The sequence below is a fragment of the Anolis carolinensis genome, chromosome 3 (genome assembly GCF_035594765.1).
Source record: "Anolis carolinensis isolate JA03-04 chromosome 3, rAnoCar3.1.pri, whole genome shotgun sequence".
Lineage (NCBI taxonomy): Eukaryota > Metazoa > Chordata > Lepidosauria > Squamata > Dactyloidae > Anolis > Anolis carolinensis.
In genome coordinates this window covers 1,718,452-1,735,340 of record NC_085843.1, presented here as the reverse complement: position 1 = coordinate 1,735,340, position 16,889 = coordinate 1,718,452, and the positions used below count along the sequence as shown (strand labels likewise).

The window sequence follows — 16,889 nt, the reverse complement described above, 5'->3', positions numbered from 1 at the left end:
GAGCTCACCAGAGGGACTGCAAATGCAGTGATATTTTTTACACTCGTTGGGTTTGGAATTGGGATAAAATGTGCCCTAGCTGTTGTGATGGAGTCTTCGAGCAGAGATCCTACTAGTTGTATTAGAAGAGGCAGGAAAACTGCTCGTGAGCAAGACTGATGAGCAGAGCCGGCCCTAGATATTTTTCAAGTGTAGGCGAACAGAATTTTGGCGCCCCCCCCCCCCCCCCCCAACCAATCACTGAAAAATAAAAGTGTTGGATAAGCGAAAATGTTTGATAATAAGGAGGGATTAAGGAAAAGCCTATTAAACATCAAAGTACATTAAGATTTTACAAATTAAGCACTAAAACATCATGTTTTACAACAAATCAACAGAAAAAGCAGTTCAATACCTTGTGGAGGCAGCCGCAGGAGACAGGAGTTGCCTCGATGGCGCCCCCAAGAAGATGGTGCCACAGGCAACTGCCTAGTTGGCCTGGTGGTTGAACCGCCTCTGCTGATGAGGAGCAACAAAGGAAGAGAATCCGGGAAATACTTATGGAGCCCACTGATGATGATACCTTTGAGGGCTTTGAAGGGGATTATGGGGCTGGGAGTCAGGAGGATGGGATGTCAGACTCTGGGAGTGAAGTGATGGAGTGGACTAAGGTTCAGGAGATCCAGGAGATTCTTGAGGAACCCACAAGCAGTGGGACATTTGAGGGATGGCACAGAGAAGATACAGATGGATCCTGGGGAGTTATGGGTTCTGACAGAAGGTGGTCTGGCTGGAGAGATCGTAGAAGGGCTGCAGCTGGAGGTGGGGCGTTGGGCGACTCCAGCTCTGATGAGGATTTGCAGCAACAAGGTTCAGCTGTGGATGGGGCGTTAGCTGGCTCAAGTTCGGAGGAGGACTTTAAATAAAAGTAATTTTCTTGCTAATGTGGTTTTGCAATCAGCAAGGTGTTTGTTGGGTGCTTTCGGGATCTCTGTTTCAGAAGACATGCATGTTTGGAAGACTGCTTTGGGACGTGTTAACCTGGGTTTTTAGTGGCAACGGGGGCTGGCATTGTGTGGGTTTGTGCTGGATTGTCCTGTGTTGGTTTTATGCATTAGCTGCCGGCTTGTCTCCATCGCTTTGTCTCTTTCTGTTGACCTTGGACTGGAATTCGGTGACTGTGACTTCTCCCTGATGACTTGGACTGGAATTCGGTGACTGTGACTTCTCCCTGACGACTTGGACTGGAATTCGGTGACTGTGACTTCTCCCTGATGACTTGGACTGGAATTCGGTGACTGTGACTTCTCCCTGACAACTTGGACTGGAACTCGATGACCGTGACTTCTCCCCGATGACTTAGACTGGAACTCGATGCCTGTGACTTCTTCCTAACAACGCGGATCGGATGTGGCGGCTGTGACTTCTCCTTTATGACTCGATTTAGCTTTAACTACGTTTTGGGGCATTGTGTGGCTGTTGGTCACTGTGGGTAATTGCTGGTAGCTTTCCTGTGTTTGTTTAGCTCCAACCAGCAGGTGGAGCGAGTTCCCAGCCTTTTTAACTAAGTTTGTTTTAATCTGGATTATTTCCCAGGATAATCTAGATAATATCCTGAGTTTGGGTTTTTCAAGTTCTTTTTGGACATTGTTACTTCACACTGAAGAGAAAGTGTTTTGAGCCCTTTTTTGGTTGCTTAGGCTCTTTTGTGTTTTTGTGTGTGTGCAATAAACTGAGTTATTTATATTGCCTGGCGTCTGACTCGTAACACTAGCTTTGTGTTCACTGGGGACACAAAGAAGTCTGCATGCAAAGGAGTGCTTTCAGGGGGGAGACTTTGCATGAGCCATAGACAATGCTCCATTGAGGGCCCCTTGGATAGGTTCGTTTTCTGACTGGACCCCACCTATGCTCCTCCACAAACCCATAATGGAAAAACAGCATGTATCAAATGTGTCATGACACTGCATGGACAGGTGTCATCGAACCTGCACAAGATCAGAATCACAGCACCAAATGGGTCGGGTGGAGCATACGAAGAGTGTTCACTCAAGATTTCCCCTGACCCACTTCCTGTGGACGGAGAGCAATGAGACTTGGCCCAGTTCTGAGTCTTTCTTCTCTCCGTGGGTGCTACCTCTGGACACACGCCTCTCCTATCTTGTTAAGCAACTGTCAACACCTCCTCGCTTGTCGAAGTCGACAGGTTGCTCCAAAAGACACGTTGTGACTTTGGAAGTAGGAGTCTCATCGTCTGAGAAATGCTTTCTCTTCAAAAATAACTTCCTGGTTGGAAAGGGGTGGAAGTAAGTCTGATGGTGTGAGGTCAGTTGGGTAAATAATAAGGTGAATGCATTAGAATTTCGAAGCCACAGAAGCATGCCTCCATTTGGGCAACATGGGAGTTGTGACTGGATGCATTGCCTTGCAGAAGGCGAGCGGACACCTCTGGTGAGCATGCCATGCCTCTTGGTTTGGATGGCCTCCTTCCCGCAATGTCCGCAGCAGTGAAGCAAGTATGCCCCAGTGATCCTGGTCCACTTTGCTAAGAAATCCATCCATCCTACTCCGTGCTGGTCCCAAAATACCGTGAGCATGAACTTGGCTGCTGAGAGTTGGGCACGTGCCTTCTTTGGAGGCAGGTGGTGAGTCCTGATGCTTTCATTGCATTGACTGGGCTTTATCCTCAAAATCCTAGTGATGGAGCCAGCTTTCATCCTGTGGGATCAGTCTGCTGACAAAGTCCTCCTGGTTTCCATGGCACGTCGGCAGTAGAGCCTGAGAGCATTCGACTCGTTCCTGCTTCTGGAAAGGTGTGGGCACCCGGGGAATCCAACAAACAGATACCTTATACCTGTGGAAGTGGTCTTGGGTGATTTTTTCCACGTACACCACACTCATCTTGACATTTTGGGCTAGGTGGCGAATGGTTATGCAGCGATTTTCCAGAATGGCAACCTCAACTAGCAGAGTGGGGTTGTTCTGGAATTGGAGCTCTTTACACCGAAGTCTGAACACATTGGAAATTAATGATGCCAGTCCTTGACTACTTCATATGATGGGGAATCGTCATCATAAACCTCTTTCATCGCACCGAAGTCTGACCACATTTGAATTGACAATGCCAGTCCTTGACTACGTCATATGATGGGTAATCATCGAATGTCTCCTTTGATGTGCAGCCAACCTTTCAAGTCAAGGAATATGAGGACTGCTCTGTAATCCACTGGGTCCATTCTCAAACCTCACTCCACTTCAGCACTTCTACAATCAAGACTGTGATCAGTCTTGAGTTGTCAAGTGGCACGTCACCTATAGAGGCTTATATCATGATACATGCGCAGTTTCAGCGTCCTGTGATAAACAGAAGTGGGTCAGGGGAAATCTTTAATGAACGGCTGTAATGAAGTACGAATTTTTGGTTTACAGTTGTCATGTTTAATTGTGTGTTTGTGTTTTAAAAGGGTAAGTATTACAGTTATTGCTTCTCTGCACTCAAGAGGCTGGTTGCCATGGAGAAGTAGGCGGAGTCAACTGCCGTTTAGTTGAAGAAGTGCAGAGTTTTAAAAGAGAGTCAGTCTGTGCTCTGATGAGGCACAGGGAAGATTGATCCCAGGTTGAGGGGATCAAGGAGACTCAATTGTTCATTTAGAGTCGGTTTAAAATAAGTTTGGTGACTTATTTAATGTAGTCTGTGTCCTGGTAAGGAACAGAGAATCTGTGACCGTATATCACAGGGGTGACTGCAATTTAAAAGTAGCAGAGAAAGAAGTGACACTTTAGAGAGTTGACTCATCTCATTCTAGCATTGTAACTGTTAATAAAAATACCTCTAAGTGAGAAACAACATTGTAACCACTAAGCTCTGTGCCTGAATAAACTTGTTGTTTTTCCAACATTGACGCCTCTGTCGCATATATTATAAACCAAGATACGCTACCATCTAGAGTGAATAAGAAGAAGAAAGAAAGAAAAGTAAAAGGTCTCCTCCCTGAGTCTTTGGTGGTTGCATCCTTACAAATTGGTGGCAGCCGTAATTAGCTCCTTACAACGCCCCTTGTAAGTATTCTTCTATGCTGTCGCCTTCCCGAGGGGTCAGAATGACCAACTGCAAAAGATGGACGTAGGCAGAAACTGGGGTGGGGGAGAGCAGCCCCTTCGGAAAGTACATAGACATAGAGCACGCAGACACAGAGGGAGAGAGACAGCTTCTTTTATACATATTGCAACGAATTCTCCAGAAAAACATTCATTCCAAATAAATTAAAAAGGTCCATGTCCTGGTGTGGAGTTTTAAAAAGTCGCCCGCGGGCAGCAGGGCGCTCCCATCCTCCCTCATTAGTGCAGGCCTGGCGGCACCAGGCCAAGGGAGAGGAGGGAGGGAGGGAGGGGGGGACGGAGTATGGGGAGAGGGGGTTCCAGTCACGGCCCCCATCCCGGCCTGCCCCGAGGGGGGAGTGTGGACCGGGGGGAGTGTTTGGTGTGTGTGTGGGAGAGACTGGGGGTCAGCCCCAGATGGATGGAGAGTCGGTCGGTCGGTCGGTGGGTCAGGCGGTCACTCCTCGGGGGGCTCCAGGAGGAAGGGGGAGGTGACGGCGTGGGCCTGGGCGATGGCCGCCAGCTCCTTGAGGAACTCGCAGAAGATGACGGCGCAGTAGACGGCGTTCTTGACGCGCAGGGCCTCGCTCTGCTTCTCGGCGGAGCTGCGGAAGAGGGCGGCCCCCGAGGAGAAGGCCTGCAGGACCGGGCCCCCCTCGCGCATGTGCTGCAGGGCCAGCTGGGCCGCCTGGCGGGCGCGCGTGGGGCTGTTGGTGTGGCGCAGGATCAGCTCCCCCAGGGAGGGCTTCCGGCTCTTCACTGCGGACAGAAGGGGGGACGGGAGGAGGAAAGGGCGTTAGGACAGGGAGGGAGACAGAAGTGGACAAGACCACAAAGACACCATCTGATCCCTCCGAAGAGGTGGCCATCCAGAGAAGGAAGGAGACTCCACGGGACTCCCATGCAGTCCACAGCCCACTAGCCATGGAAGGTACATCCAAAGGCCATGCAGGAAGACATCATCCAAGACCTCCCGGCAGATGACCATCCGGTCCCTGCTGAGAAACCTCCAGAAGAAGAGGCTCCACTGGACTCCCATGCAGTTCATGGTCCACTAGAGTTGGAAGGGATCCCCAGGGACGTCCAGTCCAACCCTCTTACCATCACTAAGAAAGACACAACCTGATCCTTCCTGATGGGTGGCCATCCAGCCTACTGCTTGAAAACCTCCAGAGAATGGGACTCCTCTAGACTCCCAGTTAGTCTACAGTCCACAGCCCACTAGCAATGGAAGGTACATCCAAAGGCCATGCAGGAAGACACCATCCAAGACCTCCTGCCAGATGTCTATCCAGCCTCTGCTGAAAAACCTCCAGAAGAGGAGGCTCTACTGGACTCCCATGTAGTTCATAGTCCACTAGAGTTGGACAAGATCTCCAGGGACATCCGGTCCAATCCCCTTACCATCACTAAGAAAGACACAACCTGATCCTTCCTGGACAGCCTGCTGCTTGAAAACCTCTAGAGAATGGGACTCCTCTAGATGCCCAGTCTGTCTATATTCCACTCGAGTTGGAAAGGAATTCTGACCCCCCCTCTGCCAGGCAGGAAGACAATCTGATCTCTCCCAACAGATGGCCATCCAATCTGTTGGAAGACCTCTAAAGAAGACTCCTGTACAATCCCAGGCTACAGTGTATTGCACTGCCAAACAGCTCTGACCATGTTGTAAGAGAGGCACAGGCACAAAGACCCCTCTCCCACTGGTCAGCCTGACTGGTCTCCCCTCCTGCGGCCGCCTTGAAAGGGAGGGATGCCCTGCTGGTCAGCCAAGGCCCAGGGTCCAAAATGCCACCTGCAGACATGGCATCTCCACCTATTAAGTCCAGGATGAGTGGTCAGCAGTCTTTGTCAACCACCTTGGAGACCAGAAGTGAAGGAGCATGAAGGACAGAAGAATTATTCATGGGGCTCATCTGCTGCCTTGCGTTTCACCTCTCTTTCATATGTCTATGTAACTCTATGTATGGTGAATTATAAAGCTCATTTCTCCCTTCCTCCCAGAAGCCTTTAGTGTCTTTATTCCCCTTTGTTTGAGAAAGAAGCACCATGAGGCCTCTCTCTTTCCCAAGAGACCTGACACAGGGACACGAGAGTCAGAATCAGGGACTCTCCTACCAAAGTCAGGGAATTTTCTTTGTCTATCGACTCTCTTATCTGAGCTCTGTTACTTGCAACCAATAAAAGTACCTTTTTACCTTTTTAAAGACCGTACCAGAGCCTCATCCTGCCAAACAGTCACTGTTGAATGTTGTTATGTTGAATGTTTTTATATTGTGGAATGATATTTTAAATTGTAAGTCGCTTGGAGCACTCTGGTGAAGAGCGACTAATTAAGAAATAAAGTGAAGTGAAGTATTTCTTCTCCTGCTTCCTACCCTAAGCTCATACATAACATTGACCACATTATTGTGAAGAGACATCTTTCTGCACTGGGGCCCTATGTCCAGCTGCCTTGAAAGGGAGAGTCAGGATCCAAATGACCCCCCTCAGATATGGCCACTGGCACCAGTAGCACCTTGCCTATTCTGGCCAGGGCAGGTGACCAGCAGTCCTATCAGCACCTTGCAGATTGGAAGCCCACCTTGCACAGGGAGGGTCCTTGCAGTGACCATGCCAACTTCCCAACACTTCCAAGGAAACCAAGGTGAAACCCGTGGCTACTTAGAAGGAGTGGCAATGTCCAGTGACACTGGGAACACCACTTCCCCACTGGGAGAGCCCCTGTCCAGGCCAACATTCACTGGGTAACCACCGTCTTGACCCTCTTCCCCATTTGGCCCTCTGTGACGAGGTCCCACTGAGGCCAACAGTACTGAATGCCACCAGAGTCCCATCCAAGGGCAAGAAGAGGTCCTCCTGGGAAGCATTCCTGACCCCAAAAGCCAAGAGGACAGAGGGCACGGCCCCCATCTTTCTCCCTCACCGAGGGTCTCTGACCGACGCAAGGAGGGGGCAGCATTTTGGGCGTCGGACCAGTCCAGCTTGCCCCGGGCAATCAGGTACTTCTTGGCTTTGAAGAGGAGGCCGGGGAAGTCCTCCTGGCTGGCAGCAAAGCTCTCGATCTTGTTCTTCACGGAGCCCAGGACCTGCGAAAGAGGAGGAAGAGGAGGAAGGTCAATGCCTGGGACCAAGAGCAGGCCAAGGCCTTCTACCAAGTGGTATGGACATCAGCCTAACCCTAACCCTAACCCTCTCCACTGGCCCTGGATACCTGGATGAGGGACTTGACACTGGGCTGGAAGACCATGTTGGTGTTGAGCAGGAAGGAGCGCAGGAGGGGCTGCGGGTAGGAGGCCATCTGGGAGAGGAGCCCCGTCAGAAGGAAGTTCACGTACAGCGAGTTCTGCAGCATGTTCTCCAGCTTGGCCAGGAGCACCGCCACAAAGGGCCCTGCAGAGAAAGGGAGCAGGAGGAGGAGGAGGAGGAGGAGGAGGAGGAGGAGGAGGAGGGGGGGGGAGTCATTACACTGCAGTCAGGTCTCCCCCCCCCCCCCCCCACCCAAAGACCCCAGTAGTCACAAAGCCCTCTGGTCCTCCTGATGTTGATTCAGGAATTCTGAGAGCTGAAGTCCAAACCTGTAAGGCTGTCACATTAATATGATGTACAGATTTTATAAATGTGGGTTTTATATGTGTGGGTATGAATGAACTGAATGAAAAGTGTGTGAACGGGGCCTAATTTGGCTCAAGACACAATTCTAAAAAGGAAAACAACTACAATAGAATTACGGTTATCTGACTTCCAGTTATCAGATGAGCCTTCGGTGGCCTAGGGGATAAAAGCCCTGTGACTTGAAGGTTGGGTTGCTGACCTGAAGACTGCCAGGTTTGAATTCCACCCAGTACGAGTGCGGATGAGCTCCCTCTATCAGCTCCAGCTCCATGCGGGGACATGAGAGAAGCCTCCCACAAGGATGGTAAAACATCAAAACATCCGGGCGTCCCCTGGGCAACGTCCTTGCAGACGGCCAATTCTCTCACTCCAGAAGCAACTCCGGTTGCTCCTGACACGAAAAAAAAAAGTTATCCGATGTACCGTATTATCTGATGTGCCAGGCCAGGCATGCACCGGGCTACTCTCAACCAGTCGCTTGGCGGAAGGAAGAGCCTCTTCCCGTCACTAAGCCCCCGGCTTGCCAGAAAGGATAATAGGGCCTCCCTATTATCTGACAGTTCCGGTTATCCAACATTTGGCCCACCCGTTTATGTCGGATAACCGGAACTCTACTGTAGTTGTACTTAAAAGTTGCTGAAATGCTGATAAAAACTGTGACAAATGATTAACGGATGAACTTCTGGGGAAAAACAATTTTTTTACATTAATCAGAGACAATGTTGCTATTAAGTTAAAGAAATGTTCAAGATTCCTTATGTTAAGAAGGAAGTCAAGACAGAGCTGCTTGCATTATCAACACCAATTAAGAAGAGTCAACATCTGCCAGGAAACTGAGATGGAATCAACGTGTTTCAGGATGGAAAACAATTATCCATTTACAACTTTGGGACAACGTCATCAAAATATTGCTATCTAAGAGACCTTATTACAATCCAAACATTGTGACAGACAGCAACGCTGTTCACCCGCCTCTCTGCTCTTTGGGAAGGAGAGAGATGGTGTACGGGGAGTGTCAGATTTGCATTGGAATGATGTCTGGACACTTGGCCTCCTTTTCTCAAGGGAAGAGGAAGGAGTGCACTTTGGAGTCATGATACAAGTTGGAAGGAGTCAGGTTCTGCTCTATGGAAAGCAGGGATCTGACCCTTGGCATTGTTCTTAGGGAAAGAGGATGCATTTTGAACTTTTGGAACCGGCAGGCTGCATGGAAAGCAGGGTCTGGCCTAAGTGCTTCTCCAAGGAGAAGAAAAAGATATGTTAATCTATCTATATAAAAGAGTGATGGCATCAGGGCAGCGGACAAAACAACAAAACTACAGGCCCCCCAACCTCGAAATTTGACAACACAACCCATCATTCACGGCTCTAGGTTGATATAACAAAAAGAAAAGAAAAATAAAGTCCTAATTACAGGGAGAGGAATAATAGTTTTTATCCAATTGCTGCCAGTTTGAAGGCTAAGCTCCGCCCACTTGGTCTCCTAGCAACCTACTCAGCCCAGGGGACAGGCACAGTTAGGCCTCACTTAGGCCTCTTCCACAGATTATCAGATTTTAAATAGATTATATGGCAGTGTAGACTCAAGGCCCTTCCACACAGCTATATAACCCATTTAGAATCTTATCTGCTTTGAACTGGATTATCTTGACTCCACGCTGCCATATAATCCACTTCAGTGTGCATACTAAACATAAAGACAACCATTCAACAGACATTCAATACCACCACTACCTCAACAATTTCTCACCAACACCACCAGACAACGCCACAGCAACGCGTGGCCGGGCACAGCTAGTATCTGTATATATGCATGAGGCTGAATGCATGTTTGTATGGGCAAGTGAATGCTGAGTCAAAATGTAACTCCCCTTTATTTGTTAGCCAATGTAATTGTAGGTTGTTTGTGAATCCAATGTAGTTACATAGAACAATGTCCGATGTCATTCTTTGTGTAACTGTAAAAGTTCTGATATACCTTCTCACACTGAAAATTGCAATAAAAAGAACCTTTGTTTTAAAAATATTCACGACAAGGCCACAGGTATGACACCACTGGTGGACCATGAAGGCCAAGTGATGTTCCAGGAGATGCCAGCCAGGTTTATTACCCTGTTTCCCCTAAAATAAGACATCCCCATAAAATAAGACCTAGTAGAGGTTTTGCTGAATTGCTAAATATAAGGCCTCCCCCGAAAGTAAGACCTAGCAAAGGTTTTGTTTGGAAGCATGACCGCCAAACAGGACACCAGAGCATGTAGGATCGGTAAATGTATGTACCATAGAGTGTTGTACATGGAAATATTGGTAGTAACACGAAATTTTTGATAGGATTCAGTTTGTCTGGTTATGCTGGTTTGTGATGACAACTACTGTACAGTATATAATAAATGGTCATTTTTTGTTCAACAATAAATTCTTTTCTTTTGTTCAACAATGAATTCTTCTTCATGGAAAAATAAGACACCCCCTGAAAATAAGACCTAGAACATCTTTGGGAGCAAAAATTAATATAAGACACTGTCTTATTTTCGGGGAAACACGGTAGGACTTTCAGAAATCGCTTTTATCAGTCCCAAGGCATAAGGGGTCAGCAGGAAGAGAACGCACAGGGCGGGGGACGGGATGGACTAGAAGACAAGTAGGCTGTTCCTGAACGGTCTCTCGGCAGCCTCTGTGGCCAAGAACAAATGCTCAAAGGGAAGCCAAAGGGAAACCTGCGAGGTTGTATGTCTGACTCATGCCATGAAGCCATCTCGCAGACAGCCTTTACGGGGAGGACTGTGGCCCACAGATTGGAGTTTTGTTTGTTTTAAAATTTGTTATTATTGTTATTTTGTTGTTTTATCCCACTCCCACCCTCCCCTCCTTGTACATACACTTTATACAACCAACTACAGAAGTTACATTTGAAATATCAATCTCAATCTTAATTTTTCCACTCCACATCTTAGTACGTTCTCTAAATAAGTTCTTAACTGGTTCCCACATCCCCTTGATTATTGCAATATTTTCAATTTTATCTATATTATTCCATTTGCAATTTGTGATTTCTACATTTAACATATCAACTACAGTAGAGTCTCACTTATCCAAGCCTCGCTTATCCAAGCTTCTGGATTATCCAAGCCATTTTTGTAGTCAATGTTTTCAATACATCGTGATATTTTGGTGCTAAATTCGTATATACAGTAATTACAACATAACATTACTGCGTATTGAACTACTTTTTCTATCAAATTTGTTGTATAACATGATGTTTTGGTGCTTAATTTGTAAAATCATAACATAATTTGATGTTTAATAGGCTTTTCCTTAATCCTCATTATCCAACATATTCGCTTATCCAACATTCTGCTGGTCCGTTTATGTTGGATAAGTGAGACTCTACTGTAGTTCTTAACTGGTTCCCACATCCCCTTGATTATTGCAATATTTTCAATTTTACCTATATTATTCCATTTGCAATTTGTGATTTCTACATTTAACATATCAACTATATACTTATACCAATTCGTCAGAGTCCATTTTCTTTTATCTTTCCCACCCCTCACAAAAAGAATTTGTGCACATGCTATTAATTTGTCAATCTTTTTTTCTTTTTGTATATTCTTCACTTCCGTTATCCTTGCATGTAGTAGTACATTTCTATTAACTACAGTAGAGTCTCACTAATCCAAGCTAAACGGGCCGGCAGAATGTTGGATAAGCGAATATCTTGGATAATAAGGAGGCATTAAGGAAAAGCCTATTAAACATCAAATTAGGTTATGATTTTACAAATGAAGCACCAAAACATCATGTTAGACAACAAATTTGGTAGAAAAAATAGTTCAATATGCAGTAATGCTACGTAGTAATTACTGTATTTATGAATTTAGCACCAAAATATCACGATATATTGAAAACATTGACTACAAAAATGTGTTGGATAATCCAGAATGTTGGATAAGCGAGTGTTGGATAAGTGAGACTCTACTGTATTACTACTTGTAGATTTAGCATTCTATTGATTTCTCCTTCAATCCTTCTCCAGTATTCTTGCACCCGATCGCACTCCCATATCATATGATTAAACACCCCTCTTTGTTCACAACCGTGCCAACACCTATCCTTCATCTCTGGTAAAAAAGGTGAAAGTTGTGCAGGAGTTCTGTACCATTTTTGTAACATTTTCCTTCTTGCTTCCCTTAATACGTTGTACTTTTCTTTTGCTATATTACTTATTTCCCTTTGTATATCTTCCCTCTCAATTTCCATGTCCATTCTCCATGTTTGGAAAATTTCTTCTATTATTTCTTCTTTTACCGTTATAATTGGTTCATACAGATCTCCTGCCACCTTCTTTTCCTCTCTCAAACATTTCCTAATGGACTGTCCTGTTCTCTAATTTTTTTCCCTCAGTCTAAAACTTTCCTGTCTTATAGCCCAGCTTTGAATCCAATTCCCACAGGTTGGATTTGAGCGAGAGGTGTAAAAAGGGCTGGGCTGTGGCGCAGGCTGGAGAGCAGCTGCAATGAATCACTGCAATGAATGACTCTGACCAGGAGGTCATGAGTTCGAGGCCTGCTCGGAGCCTATGTTTGTCTTGTCTTTGTTCTATGTTAAAAGGCAGTGAATGTTTGCCTATATGTGTAATGTGATCCGCCCTGAGTCCCCTTCGGGGTGAGAAAGAAGGGCGGAATATAAATACTGTAAATAAATAAATAAATAAATGGAGGAAGGGGAGGCCAGGGTCTGGGACCCAGAGGAAGGCTCACCTGTGAAGGGCTGGCTGGGGGGCTGCCCGGGGGTCCGTGGGGGGCTGCTGAGGAGGAGCTGGGCCAAGGGGTCAGGCGGCCGGGGAGGCCCCGCTCCGTCCGAGGGGGAGGCGAAGCTGCGGAAGGCGTCCTCCTCCTCGCGGGAGAGCGGGTCGGGGTCCGGAGGGGGGGCCCTGCTGGCCGGCGGGGGGGCCCCTCCCTCCTCTTCCTCCCCCTCGGCCCCCCGGCCCCCGTTCTCCATCTCGTCCTGGATCCGGCTCAGCTCCGCCGCGAATTTCTCCACCGTCGAGGCCGACCCGTTCTCCACCGGCGGTGCCTGGGAGAGCAGCTCATCCAGAAGGGAGTCCGGACAGGAGGACGGAGGCCACGGGAGCCCTGACCCCGAGTGGGAAGTGGCAGTGGACACAGCACTGGAGCTGGAAGCCCCGTTCTCCGCCAGCACCCCTTTCGCACACCAGCGGACCTTCTTGACGCCCGTGTCGAGTGCATGGGCCCCGTTGAGGACGGCGCCCGAGTCCTGGGGGGGCGGGGAGGAGCGGGAGCCGAGGCCCGTTGCAGGAGGAGCCCCGTCCGGGCCGGACGCTTCGTCGGTCAGGCCCCGCTTCTTAGTCCGGGGGGAGGAGGAGGAGGAGGGGGCGGCAGTGGGGCCTGGGTGGCCGCTCGGGTGGAAGGAGGTGTACCCGAAGGAGTCACTGGGGGGGTTCGGGGCCAGGCTCCCGGCGCTGGGCTCCTCCCCGTCGTAGGGGGCAGACCAGACCCGGCAGGCCCAGACGCAGCGGTCCACGCTCAGCCGGGCGTCCCGTAGGTACTCCAGGTAGTTCCCTTCCAGCTCGGCCACCTCCTCCCAGCGGCCCCCGGGGGGGCGGTGGTGGGTGGGGCTTCCAGAGGGCGTCCCCGGGGAGCGCAGGTGCGTGGGGCTGGAGGACTCCCCGGTGCCGAGGCTGGACTGACGCATGAAGAAGGAGATGCGGGACGGCGTGGAGGGCCGGGGGACGGTCACCACCGAGGAGGAGGAGGAGTCCACGCTGGGGCTGCCGTGGCCTGGAGAAAAGGGGGGGGAGAAGAAGAGGGAGTCAGGGTCCTAGGCTGCCACGTCTCACCTACGGGTGCTGCTACATCATATCTGTACTGAAATGTTGACAAGCAATATATAGTCTGCTATTTATTTGCTACATTTATATGCCGTCCTTCTCACCCCGAAGGGGACTCAGAGCGTCTTACAAATTAAATTTACATACAATATTATATTATTACCATAGTACAATACTGGTAATAAATTACTATATTGTACTGTATCAATATATTGTAATATTATTAGTAATATTACATGTAAAATATAATATATAATTAATATTATTATATTGTATTATTAGTATTATATTATATTACAATATAATATTATGAATATTATATGTATATACAATATGTTATAATTATTATATATTATTGTAAATTATATTGTATATATATATATATATATGTACAGTAGAGCCTCACTTATCCAACATAAACCGGCTGGCAGAATGTTGGATAAGCGAATATGTTGGATAATAAGGAGGCATTAAGGAAAAGCCTATTAAACATCAAATTAGGTTATGATTTTACAAATTAAGCACCAAAACATCATGTTATACAACAAATTTGGCAGAAAAGGTAGTTCAATATGCAGTAGTGAATATAGTAATTACTGTATTTACAAATTTAGCACCAAAATATCACAATGTATTGAAAACATTGACTACAAAAATGCGTTGGATAATCCAGAACGTTGGATAAGCGAGTGTTGGATAAGTGAGACTCTACTGTATATATATATATATATATATACACACACACATATAGAGTCAATCTGTGCAACACGACAGAAGGGATCAAAATCAAAATAGGCTAAACTTCTTCAAGTTACTCCTCCTCCCCCTCCCCCTCCCACCACTCTCAATCTGGATTGGTTGCCCCTCTTCACATGGCCACTTCACCCCAACCACCCTTCACAGAATAAAGGGCAGGCACTGAACCTTAAGGCTCCCACAATTGCAAGGCTTAGCTGCATATATGACAATACGGTGCATCTTGCAAAGTGCAATGCTGAGCGACTGGAAGGGCTGGCATCAGAAACAATGGGCTCTCCAAAATCTTTGGGAGGCTGCGTATGGTCCACGGACCAAAAGTTGTATAGGTCTGCTCTGTTATTCACCAATTGCCACACTGCCATGTGCCACTGACATCATTGCTAATGGGAATTCATATAGATTCTAGAAGCTGCCAGTTCCAACTCATGTCCCAGACATAGTACAGCATACTGCACTATGGAGACCCCAGTGGCACAATGGGTTAAACTCTGACTATAAGGTCAACAGTTCGAATCCAGAGTGGGGTGAGCTCCCGTCTGTCAGCTGAATAATAATAATAATAATAATAATAATAATAATAATAGGTAAAGGATTTCCCCTGACGTTAAGTCCAGTCGTGACCGACTCTGGGGGTTGGTGCTCATCTCCATTTTTAAGCCAAAGAGCCGGCATTGTCCGTAGACACCTCCAAGGCCATGTGGCCACTGGCATGACTGCATGGAGCTCCGTTACCTTCCTGCCAGAGCAGTACCTATTGATCTACTCACACTCTGGGGGTTGGTGCTCATCTCCATTTCTAAGCCAAAGAGCCAGTGTTGTCCATAGACACCTCCAAGGTCATGTGGCCGGCATGACTGCATGGAGCACCATTACCTTCCCGCCGGAGCGGTACCTATTGATCTACTCACATTGGCATGTTTTCAAACTGCTAGGTTGGCAGGAGCTGGGGCTAACAGCGGGTGCTCCTTCTGCTCCCGGGATTTGAACCTGGGACCTTTCGGTCTGCAAGTTCAGTAGCTCAGCGCTTTAACACACTGCGCCACCACCAGGGGCCCCAATAATAATAATGATAATACTTTATTTTTCTATCCTGCCTCCATCTCCCGGAAGCGACTTGGGGTGGCTAACATGGGGCCAAGCCCAAAAACAAAACATAAGCAGAATTAAAACATAAGTAAACAATATCAGCAAAACAGAAAAATAAAACACAGTAACACAGTAAACACAATAATAGTAAAATAAAATGGTAAAATGGTATAAAACAAACATCACCCCTAATGGATAAAGGGGGGGGGGGGGGCAATCAGGTCAAAAGTGCAATAGCATATACAGTAGAGTCTTACTTATCCAACACTCGCTTATCCAACATTCTGGATTATCCAACGCATTTTTGTAGTCAATGTTTTCAATATATTGTGCTATTTTGGCTTGGATTATCCAGAGGCTTGGATAAGCGAGGCTTGGATAAGTGAGACTCTACTATACATGTAATAATAGCAATAATAAATACAGGAAAATAATACATGTAGTAATAAATAGAGTAAAATAATAAATATAATAATAATAATAATAATAATAAGATCAGAGTGAAATACAGTAGAGTCTCACTTATCCAAGCCTCACTTATCCAAGCCTCTGGATAATCCAAGCCATTTTTGTAGTCAATGTTTTCAATATATCGTGATATTTTGGTGCTAAATTGGTAAATACAGTAATTACAACATAACATTACTGCGTATTGAACTATTTATTCTGTCAAATTTGTTAGTATAACATGAAGTTTTGGTGCTTAATTTGTAAAATCATAACCTAATTTGATGTTTAATAGGCTTTTCCTTAATCCCTCCTTATTATCCAAGATATTCGCTTATCCAAGCTTCTGCTGGCCCGTTTAGCTTGGATAAGTGAGACTCTACTGTAATAAATGTATTAATAATAATAATAATAATAGAGTAAAATAAATTTAATAGTAGCAACAATAAGAGAGAAAAATAATAAATGTAATAATACCAATAATAATAGAGAAAAATAATAAATGTACCATATATTTTCGAGTACTAGTTGACCCAAATATAAGCCAACCAGGACCCTCACCCGAGTATAAGCCAAGGGGGGCTTTTTCAGTCTTAAAAAGAGGGCTGAAAAACTAGGCTTATACTCGAGTATATACAGTGATACTAACAAGGAAGGTGGGCGAAAGCAGAGCCCCCCATTCCTCTGCCTCAAAGCATCTCCCGGAAGGGAGGTGTCTTTCCCCATTTCCCAGGCTCCGCTCCCAGCCCCAAACAGGCTCCTCTTCCCCACGGGCTCACCCTTGGACCAGGCTGCGTGCTGCTGCTCCTCCTCGCGTTCTGGGGGCGGCAGAAGGCTCTCAGGGCGGCAGCAGCGCGGGATCAGAGAGAGGAACTTGCCGGCCGCCTTTCCGTAGAGGTCGGCCTCCTTCACGGCCCGCTTCTGGCTCAGCATCACGTGGCTGCAGGGCACCAGGTACCTGGGAATCACAGAAGAGCTTGAAGAGACCCTCAAAGGCCGTCCAGTACAACAGTATTCTTTCTTAAGTGGTTGGAAGGGGCCTGAGGCTGTTAGG

General features: G+C 47.0%; 1 protein-coding gene across 1 annotated transcript; it reads right to left on the bottom strand.

Annotated features, from left to right (window-relative positions):
- Positions 1-4,177: 4,177 nt before the first annotated feature.
- Positions 4,178-16,885, bottom strand: fhip1b (FHF complex subunit HOOK interacting protein 1B; the record flags this gene model as incomplete). The annotated part of the gene is made up of 5 exons (XM_062977300.1): positions 4,178-4,836; positions 7,004-7,166; positions 7,292-7,470; positions 12,453-13,493; positions 16,615-16,885. Coding segments are annotated over 5 exons (1,956 nt in total), but the record flags the coding sequence as incomplete, so codon positions are not given.
- Between the last annotated feature and the right edge of the window lie 4 nt (positions 16,886-16,889).